At 31.0% G+C, this 10,659-nt stretch overlaps 1 protein-coding gene and 1 long non-coding RNA gene across 5 annotated transcripts; one reads left to right on the forward strand and one right to left on the reverse strand.

The window, feature by feature from the left end:
• Positions 1 to 776: 776 nt before the first annotated feature.
• On the reverse strand, positions 777 to 8,904 carry LOC111426533 (protein pinocchio). Of its 4 annotated transcripts, XM_023061091.2 has the most exons (5): positions 8,715 to 8,904; positions 8,318 to 8,447; positions 1,586 to 1,643; positions 1,275 to 1,530; positions 777 to 1,219 (listed from the first exon to the last, which is right to left on the reverse strand). In XM_023061091.2, the coding sequence occupies exons 2-5, from the start codon at positions 8,445 to 8,447 to the stop codon at positions 1,085 to 1,087; spliced, it is 579 nt and encodes a 192-aa protein (XP_022916859.1). In that variant the 5' UTR covers positions 8,715 to 8,904; the 3' UTR covers positions 777 to 1,084. The 4 variants fall into 4 exon arrangements, with proteins under 4 accessions (XP_022916859.1, XP_071051947.1, XP_071051946.1 ...); XM_071195846.1 differs by lacking the exons at positions 8,318 to 8,447; positions 8,715 to 8,904 and adding an exon at positions 1,919 to 2,056; XM_071195845.1 differs by lacking the exons at positions 777 to 1,219; positions 1,275 to 1,530; positions 1,586 to 1,643; positions 8,715 to 8,904 and adding exons at positions 4,967 to 5,558; positions 5,608 to 6,191.
• On the forward strand, positions 1,596 to 9,996 carry LOC139429765 (uncharacterized). The gene is made up of 3 exons (XR_011640340.1): positions 1,596 to 1,665; positions 3,238 to 3,329; positions 9,518 to 9,996. It is a non-coding gene; the product is annotated as an uncharacterized lncRNA (long non-coding RNA).
• The last annotated feature ends 663 nt before the right edge of the window (positions 9,997 to 10,659 follow it).

Genomic DNA, 10,659 nt, shown 5'->3' on the forward strand with positions numbered 1-10,659 from the left:
AATTTTTCTAATTATCTTTAATTAACAATAATTATATTATATAGAAATGTTGTTTCCCAATTAATAAATTATAAATAATTTGTCGTAAAGTAAGTCTATTTAAAAATATTATAGGATGAAGATATCCTTGAATTATGTTTTTTTCAATTCTTTTTAGGTTAGAAAACAAATTTTCGACGAAACTGTAAACTTTTACATTTAATAGACAACCTAAGCCTTGACATCACAGTGATGGGCGAAGCTTATATAAAATATAATAAAATTGCATATGTTAAATCACCATATGCAATTTTCCATTAGTGTTAAAATAAAATAAGTGACGAGATTTCAAATGACATTTTTTGGATTTATCTTAGCAACTGTGGTTAGCAACGAAATTGTTTGGAGTCAGTATAAGCTCCGCCCACCTCTGTGACGCCAGACTGCGCCAGACTATTAACTTTAAACGTTTAATTCAAACGTGTGGATGGATATTCTTTTATAGAAAGTGTTCCAACTTGATGTACAAGACAATTTTGGTCAATTTTGGTGATATCAAAGGTATCACCGGTTTAACCATGAAGATGTTTTTGGCTAAAATTCTTAGGTTATTAATATAAAGTTAACTTTTTAAAATTAAAGTACAACTTTAAATTAAGTAAAAAACTTTGTCCAAAATATGTAGGTTATGATTGATTTTTATTACGGTTATTGAACAGTAGATGGCGCTAATATCAGTTAACCTAGTCATGAAATTTTGACATTTTATTACTAAAAGTTAATTAATAAAAACTAAATTTATTATTTAATTAAGTATATTTTTAGATTACATCTTAAAAATAATTCCTATTACACAATTTTCATTACTCTTTTATAATAATGTTTAATTAATTAATTTTACTTTAAATACTCTCATTGTACAAAAGAAAATCGTACATATAATTATTTATTTATTTTTTTAAGTCCACTTTCGCGGGATCCAATTTCTTTTTTTAAATCGCAACAGTCTTTCAGATCGAATGTGGGGGTTGACAATAATGTTTTTTAAGAGAAAAAGAAAAACCAAAAATTTTAAGCGTCCAATTCCGTTGATTTTCCTTCATCATCACGAATTGGCCGACAACTTTTCTAACCTCGAGCACAACTCTTGAGCCACCAAAGTGTTAGCTTGATCTTTCGTCGTTTGAGAACGAGCCTGCTCGCATTCACCTTGCCAACGTGCTTTACTACATGCGTGTGACTTAGAATAAATTAATTTATTAATTTTAAGGTTATGTTGAGGAATTTTTTGTTACCTCGGATAAATCTCTTTTCCATTGGGCACCACATATTCCCTCGCAAATAGGGCACGGTCTCTCCAAGGCGTAACCACCACATTCGGAACAATCTAACGATACATGATGATCAGCCCAGGATACTCCGCAAGTGAAGCAGCTTGTTAATTGGTTACGAAGTTCTTCGATTGTGAGGACGTGCTCTGAATTTACTTGGGGGCTCCAACTTAACCCGGCTGTGATGTCGTCCAAACTATGACTTAATGTCGTTAGAGAACTAAAATTAAAATTATTTTAATTAATTTATTTTTTTATAGGTTATGTTGTGGTACCTGTGACTCGAATGTAACTCGGCTGGGTGTACGCTGGCCAAAGACATCTTGGAGGAAACTGGAAATAAAAAAAATTAAATGTAGGTAATTAAAACATAACCTAAAATACAACATAACCTCAATTTTTTAACCATGATTTTATAAGAAAAACAAGATTTGAAGTGGGATTTCTGGTTAAAACGGTTATATCATCAAGTTTATAGCGAAACTTCTTTATAAATGAATTATGTAAAATGAAGAAAAAAATACTTCTTGGAATTTATTGATATTGGAAAATGTGATAAGAAAAATATTTAGACACGAGCCAAAACACGGCTTGATAAAATCAACTACCTTGAAGTGAAAACACGTGAAAAATATTCGAAAAGCGATTACATCGGTTCAATTTAGCACTTGTAGTTTTTAACATTTCAAGGTAGGAGTTACATCAGTTGAGTAAATTGACTTTTGATGAATTTAAAAATAACACCACAATAAAATTATTTTTGTATTATGCATGTGACCGTTTCCGGAAAAGATTTTGACGCAGTTTGACGTTTTTAATGACGTAGAAACTTCTACTTAATAAAGGAAAAAAGGGAAAAATAAAGAAAACTTACTTGTTGATCGATATAAACCGCTCAATTTCGCGAGAATTTTTCACCGCGTTATTTATTCAAATCTCAATTATTTTATAATAAAATTTAAATAAAACCTTTAAACTGGTCGCTGCACAAAAGTTAAACGCCTACTAAAAAAAATATTGACTCGGGTGCTGTATAAATAGAAACGGACTCCGTGACGTCACACATTTCTAAACGTAACAGGAGCGGGGGGCGATTTAATCGATATACAGACACAACCAGACGTAAAAGGGGGTTGAGGGGGTAAGGGGCCTTTACAGACAGGCGTAGTTACGGCAGGTTCTAACTGGTTCAATAATACTATTGTTTTAAAGAAAAATCCCAAATCTAAACATAACCTAATATCGAAATAGAAATAAGAGTAAATCGATAATTGTAACGTCTGTTCTTTTCCATAATGCGTTATAAAGTTCCCCATTGTGTATTGTTAGAAAGAAAGAAAAGAATACGTATAAATATAGACGGTTATTTCGTAAACACGCGGTAAATATTTATTACCACCGAGTCGTGATGCTTATTTTTGTACAGATAAGTCACTGTGCTCGCTTAATCTAGAAAATACTATCATCCGTAGGATCATTTTCTGAGTCAGATTTTTATTTTCTTTTAAATTAATACTTTAAGAATCTGTTTCTATAACTTAAAGGAAAAATATTAAAAATTTTATTAACTGTCAATTACTATTGACAGATGACGTTGATAGTTGTCGATAAAGTAGAAATTTTTTTGTTTCATATCAAAATGATTTATTTTTTTAATAATTAACGATAAAATAAATAAAAAGTAATTAATTTAATCTTAAATAAAATAATGTTTTTAAATAAACTTATTTTTTAAAAATCAATACCAACTTAAATTAAGGGTGAATTAAAAATTACTATTATTGACAACTTAACCTTAAATAACTGTCAACTTTGAAAGTAATATTGAGTTATTTTTAGACTAGTTTCCAAATCCCATATCCAAGCCCATTATAGAAGAAGAAGTTATTTTTAAGATTTTTTTTTATTAATAACTGATTATTTGCAGTTAATCAACACGAATCAAATCAATTTTGAGGTTTTTCGATATGATGTGGATATGATGCTGAACGATTTTCAAGGAGGTTCCAAATTGAAAAGGTTAGTTCGTAACACTTTACCCGAAAGAAATCGTTTATTCTCACTCCGTCGAGGTTACTTGCGGGCGAAGCGGTAGAGCTATATATACAAAATTGAACTCAATGAGATTTTTATTATTAGGGTGAAACGCTGGATTTTGATATATTAATTCAAAATTGTCAGTTTTGGGGCATTCTAGCGCCTTGCCCGGTTGCTTGAGGGCGAGGCCATAGATCTGATATGTTATAAAAACAAACATGAACTCAATGAGGTTTTTATACCTAGAGAGGGAGATTCGTCCATTTTAGAAAATTCTAGCGCCTCGCCCGCAAGCGACCTCGGCGATGTGAAGATAAACGATTTCTTATTTAAGAATATGTTTGGTCCAGTTTCCAAGACATTAACTGAGCGATATCAAACAACATCGTCGAGGTCGCTTTACGGGCGAGGCACTTAGGCAATTAGTTCTAATGTCACTTCATTCTAATGACGTTGATTTTGTAAATAACCAATTTTTGGTTAGATGCAATTTAAAAAATGATCTAAAATCACTTCGCCGAAGTCGCTTGCGGGCGAGGCGGAAGTTAAAGAAAATCTCGGCGAATTTTATCAACACAAATAAATACAAAATCAACTAAAACACATGTTGAGTTAGGTTAGTTTTGTTTACAAATGATAATCATCCAGGTAACGTTGGGTATGGTTAGTTTTTTTTGAAATGCCAATTATACCTTGAAGGAATGTTAGGTTAGGTTAGTTATGTTTATTAGGATGCTCGTTGCACAATGCGAATTACATTTTGACAATGGGGTCATACACACTTATTAAATTTAGAGAAAATTTTTACGTAAAACGATACATGCAGGTATATATATGAACACAAAGTATAAGATATGTTTTAGAAAATATTGACGTGACATTAGAATCTATGACATTTAGACATTTTGAAATTCTTAACTTACATAATATTCATTGACAGTGACGTTTAATATCGAAATCGAATCGAGAAACTTTTTCAAATTTTAACTTATTAATATTAGAGGCACCGCCTTACCCGCAAACGACCTCGGCGGAGTGAGAATAAAGATTTCTGATTAAAGTGGACTTTTATTATTATTAAAATTTAAAATTGGTGTTAACATTAAACCAAATTAACGCATTAGATCGTTTAGATAATTTAGTGTCATTAAAATTGAGGTGTCGTCCAATCACGTTTTTATTGAGATATCAAAAGTATTTCCAGGTGCATTAAATCAATTAGAACACTTTTTTTAAAATTCCTTGCTCAATTATTTTGCGAAATTATATATTAATTAGCGTTGTTTACCCACTTATTTTTTTTCTTTCGACGATAAACAAAAAGAAATAACGAGGGGTTTGATAAAAAATTAAACGTTATTATTTTCCCATTAATTAGCATTACAAATATATGTATTTTAACAAGTAAACACAATTAAATAGATTTTTTGATATTTTTTGGCGAGATTAAAATTAGTTCAAATGACGTTTAGGAATTTTGAAAAATATAATTATAACCCTAATTTTGATTAAATTGACATTGACGTTTAACATTTTTAATCAAAATATTTAAATTAAAAATAATCTTGATAAATTATTTTATTAATAAATAAACATAATCTTTTTAAAACGATAAAATATTTGAGATAATTTTTTTATTAAAAAGTACAATAAATACATGTATGTGTAAATTAATCGGTTACATTTGATCTGTAAAATTAGGAAAATCGTAAAAAATACTTTCGCTGGCTAAATCGTATTTATCCAATTGTATAACTAGCGATTTTGATTTTCGGGCACATTTCTCCTCGTAATCGGTCCTCGGCGGTAAAAAAGCGGCGTATTGCAAATAATATCTCGCGCGATAAAAGTGTCCCAATTTAATGCACGTTTTCCCCAAAATATAAAACGTAGGTATATAATATTCGTTGGTTTGCAACTCTGCGGATCTCATTAAAAATTCGTAAGCATCCCGATAATGCGACATCGGCGGATCGTGATGATAAAAAACTTTCGCTATCCAACGTTGGAACCGCGTCAAACGGCTCATTTCGTAATTCCATTTACCTAGCATATACAAAACGACCATATCGTTGGGATTTAATTCAATGGCTCGTTCCATGTGGAATCGAATCGTTTCGTAAGACTTGATCTTTTCAATTACACCGTCATAACCCGTTTTCGCATCGATTATAATCGCCATCCATTTATGAATGTTCGCGTTCGAGTCATCTGAATCATCAAATTAAAATTAAAATGAAATTAAAGTAAATTTCGTTACCTAAAGATAACGCCATGTTAATTAAGATGTAAGCCTCGGAAATCATTTCTTCCCGCATATTCGAACTGAATTTCTCATCTCCGGACATTTTGAACAAAACGCGACAAATTCTCCATTGCACTTCGGGGTTTCCGTTGTATCTCATCCGATTTAAAATCTCGTAAACTTGGAGATATTCGCCGCGGGAGTACAATTTATCCGCTTCGTCGACCAATTGATCCGGAGTCATTTTTTGCCAGTACATATTTCCTTTCGGCGACTTCTCATTGTCTAGGGAACTTGTTAATTTCTCGTAAATCCCGAACGGGTCCAACCATAACAATGAAAACGCGAATAAAACCACTTTCGGTGGCGATGAGAACTTTTTCTTTAACGTTAACTTGTATAAATTGATTAAAAAACGCCAAGATGATTTATAACGCGACATAATATAACATTTTGATTAAAATTTTTTTTTGACAATTTTGACGTGGGGATAACCTCAAATTTTTTTTTGTATAAGCATGATCGCCATTTTTTTCTATTCTTCCATCTTTGTTCCGGTACGGGTCATTAATTGAATCCAAGATGTATTTGGTCTACCTCTTAACAAGCAATTAAATGCCATAACTAATAAGTTTTTTAAATTTCAGCGCCTCGCCCGCAAGCGACCTCGGCGAAGTGAGAACAAAGATTTCTTTCAAAGGGTGACGTTTAAAAATATTAAATGTCACCGTCAATCTAATCGAAAAACAGGTTACAATTTTTTTATAAAATTTCTAAATGTCGTTAGAAGTAATTCTAATGTCACGTCGTTGTCAAAAAATATAATGTCAAAATCTACTTGGCATTCGTCGAGATTTTCTTAAACTTTCGCCGCACCCGCAAACGACCTCGGCGAAGTGATCATTTTTTAAATTGCTTTTAATTAAAAATATTATATATATAAACGTCACTGTCAATCTAATCAAAAATAGGTTATTTACAAAATTTCCAAATATCATTAAAGCGAAGTGACAGAACTAATTCTAACTGTCACTAAACTATCACTGAATGTCATTGTCAAAAAAAAACTTTTTACACCCTTTAATAAGAAATTTTTATTCTCACTCTGCCGAGGTCGCTTGCGGACGAGGCAGTAGAATTTCCCAGAATTTACACTAACTTTTACATTTCTGTAAAGACACAAAACTCCAATAAGAAACGATTTCACCTCAAATCGCCGTGCTCGCTTGCAGGCGAGGCGCTGGTTTTGATACGTCAACACAAAGTGTTCAGTTTTACAAAATCGTTCCTTATTCGTCTTTGTAAAGATACCGAGGTCATTTGCGAGCGAGACGCTAGTACTTCCAAAGTTGAATGTTTCGTGTTGATTCCAGTGATAGTGTTAGTTGTATTTTTAGTTGTTATTCAACGCTAAGTTGTTGTATATTTTCAGTAAACTAAAACTAGAACTAACACTAGACCTAGAAATTTAAAGTTTCGGGTTTAGCCGTGCGCCTTAAAACGCAATTTTCTAGTTCTAGGTCTAGTGTTAGTTCTAGTTTTAATTGCTATTCGGCACCAGATTGTTGTATATTTTTATTGAACTCTAACACTACACCTAGAATAATTAGAAACATTCAGGTTTAGAATTTTATTAATTAAGGTTAATAATTTTTTTAAGTCAATTCACCTAATTTACAAAATCGCAATGTGTCAACGCAACTGTCAATGTCAAACGTCAGAAATGTAATATTGACACAGCTTTGGATTCTAAGCACTGTCTAAATAATGTATAAAGCCTCAACATTTTTAAACAAATTTAATAATTAGAAAATAATTTAATTTTAATTCTAGCGCCTCGGCCGCAAGCGACCTCGGCGAAGTGTTTTTTTTGATACATATAACATTTTTTTTCAAATTCGAAATAATGCTAATTAAATTAGATGGATTTTACTAAATAGAAACTCACCCAATGACTTGACTTGCTAAAAGATAGTTTTTTAAAAACAAATCAAAGTCTAAATCTTATCTCGCCATTCTACTTCATTAAATTATTTATTATAAGCTCACTTTTAATTTTTTAATTTTCAATTCACGGCGATTAATTCTCCTCGTAATGGTTCTCATTGCAAATAAATTAACACTGTGCAAATTTAGTTTGTTTAATTGAAGCGAATTTAAGCCAAGTTGTATTTTAAGTAGATTTAAAAATAGACTTTTGACAAACAATGAAAGTTCAAGATGTTGCAACGATTATAATTTGACGTTAAGATGTAAACAAAGAGGGAAATAATTGGAAAGAGATGGCGCGATTAAAAAGAGAATGTTCCCTTTTGTTGCTAAGGCAACCAGTAAACGTTAAATAACCGCATTTTAATTTAATTTTTATTTTTACGTTAAAGGTTATGTCGAACAATGCGATTATAAAACGAGGAAATTGTATTCGTTTTTCGATATCCCTAATGCATTATTTAACAGAGCCGGATAATAACCGCAACTTTTTTTTTCAAGCATTAACCTTCAAAACCGTTGTTGCTAAGAATCTATTTGCGTTAAAACTTAAATTTCAAAACCGGTCGATTAGAAATCGCCTTTTTTAACGGAGATAACGAAAATATTTCGACTTAATCATTTTTTAGGTATTTAAAGCGATAAATTAAATCAAAAAATAATTTGGGGTACGTTCATAATTAGAAACGTCAAATTGACGTTTAATTTTAGGTTATTCACATTTGTCGAATCTTACCTTTAAACACGAAGGGAACGCTAATTGATGGGATATTATGGTCAAAATCGGGATCGTCCGCATCGAAAAGAATGTCCTCTTCGAATTCAGTGAATCCTACGATGTCGGTATTGCTTTGTACTCGCAACATCTATTTAATAAAAAAAAATAAATTTTATTTTTAAATTAAACTTTAATAAATAATCAATAGATGGCGCGATTTGATCTTTTATGAATCAAATCGAAACAGATGTTTTCATGCCAACACGAAAAATTAAAAATTAAAATCAACTTATTTTTTTAAATAAACACTACGACGTACAACGTCCCTAACCTAGAAAAAAAAATTGAGGTTTTCTCTCCGTATCGAAAGAAGAAGGGGGGCTTTTGACCCGATTAATAATAAAATAAAACTTACCTCTTTCTAAATTATTTTTAAAGTCTCCCCTTTAAAGCGAAACTTTGCAAACTATTAATTATTAATCACTTTGTTCGTAAGTGTAACTATTACTTGACACGAGATGTAATTTATTTTTTGTTTCATCACAACGTGTTCGAAGCGGTTGAACGGCCGTCGTCGACGCTTTCGAGCGAATACTGACGACGACAACGTTCCATAGCGGTCAGAGACTCCGCGAGCGAGTATAAGAGAGATAATGGACTGTTTGTCCTCTTTCACACTTTAGATTAATTATAAAAATTGGGATTGATAAAAAAAATTGATAAATTTTATTCGAAACTAACCTTTTCTTTTTGGCGTCACAAACTCTAAATCGAAATGGATTTGATTTTTTTAGGTTAGTTTCAAATCAGTGGTGACATCTATTATTGAAACGTCTAAGTTAATACAATTTTCTTAAAAAAATTTTTATTGCATTTTCAAAATATCTTATTAATTAATTTCCTTATTTTATTTATATTTTATTTTTACTCTTATCAAATACTTTAATTACCATTATGACAAATTATATAGTTGACGCTTGTATTAAAAGATGGCGCTAATCACTAATATGTCAAAATTAATTTTATAATTAATCTAAAAATTTTTGAAAATTGCTAATAACTCTTCAAAATTGATTAATTTTGTATTAATATGATAACGATTGTATAAATATACATTTTTCATATGGAATTATATCAATTATATCAAAAACATTCGGGTTCAAAAAATTGTACCCACACTTTAACTGTGGTTAGCATGCTGCCTTTTTTATATTGTAGGTATAATTAATTAATCACAGCATGGCAGGAAATCAACTTAGTTTGGAAGAGAGGAAGTTTGTCCTGACATTTTATTGGAACACCGAAAACGCAATTGACGTGCAAAGACGATTCTGAAGGGAATTCGCAAAACCGCTACCAACGCGACGGACTATTGCTCGCATCAGAGACAAATTTGAAACATATGGCCGTCCGGAACGTCAATAAGAAACGTTCTGGACGACCACGGACATCCACAACCCCTGGAAAAGAAGAGCAGGTGTAGGAAACACTCTCAATAGTTTTAATTGTTATTCAGCGCTAGGTTGTAGTATATTTTAATTAAACTATAACTAAATCTAGAACCAGTAACATTGTTAAATTTATTTTTTTAGTTTTGTATTTACTATTTTGACAATTACCAATTACAGGAAACTGATATGGAAATAGATATCTGTACGAATGCTAATTTATGTTAATAAATAATAAAATTGTTACACAAAAAAGCGTTTTTTATTTTTTCCTACCTAATAAACAATTATTTTTACATTTAAATTAACTCAAATTATTATTAAAAATATATTGCGGAAAAGAAAGGATTGAAAAAAATTATGTATACACTTTTCGTATTCATATTTCCTGCCAAATTACTCCTGGTATTTTAATTTACCTCCTCGCTTTGATGTGCTCCTAATACGAAATCTAACTTTTCGTAACGGTAAAATTACTATTTATATCAGGATCGCACAATAACGAGGAGGTATTTCTCAAAGTATTAGGAGGTATACATTTTTGGCGAGAAACTTTCGTTTACCTCCTAGATTTCAAATTTCCCGCCAAAAGCTCCTGATATTCTTGGTTTACCTCCTCGATTTGATGTACTACAAAATCCATCTTTTCGTTTGCGAGGAGGTAAAACTACGATTTGTATCAGGATCGCATAATACCGAGGAGGTATTTCTCAAAGTATAATCAAAATAACAATTTTTTATTAAAAGGTGCATAAAATTATTTTTTTTTACAATGACGTTTAGTGATTTTTAAAAATACTTATTTAAATTAGTTCTAATGTCGTTTAGAGATTTTGAAAATTATATTGACAGTGAGTTTAATATTTTTAATCAAAATATTTAAATTCAATCTTTGTTGCAACTTCGCCAAAG

Source organism: Onthophagus taurus, chromosome 5 (genome assembly GCF_036711975.1).
Source record: "Onthophagus taurus isolate NC chromosome 5, IU_Otau_3.0, whole genome shotgun sequence".
Classification (NCBI taxonomy): domain Eukaryota; kingdom Metazoa; phylum Arthropoda; class Insecta; order Coleoptera; family Scarabaeidae; genus Onthophagus; species Onthophagus taurus.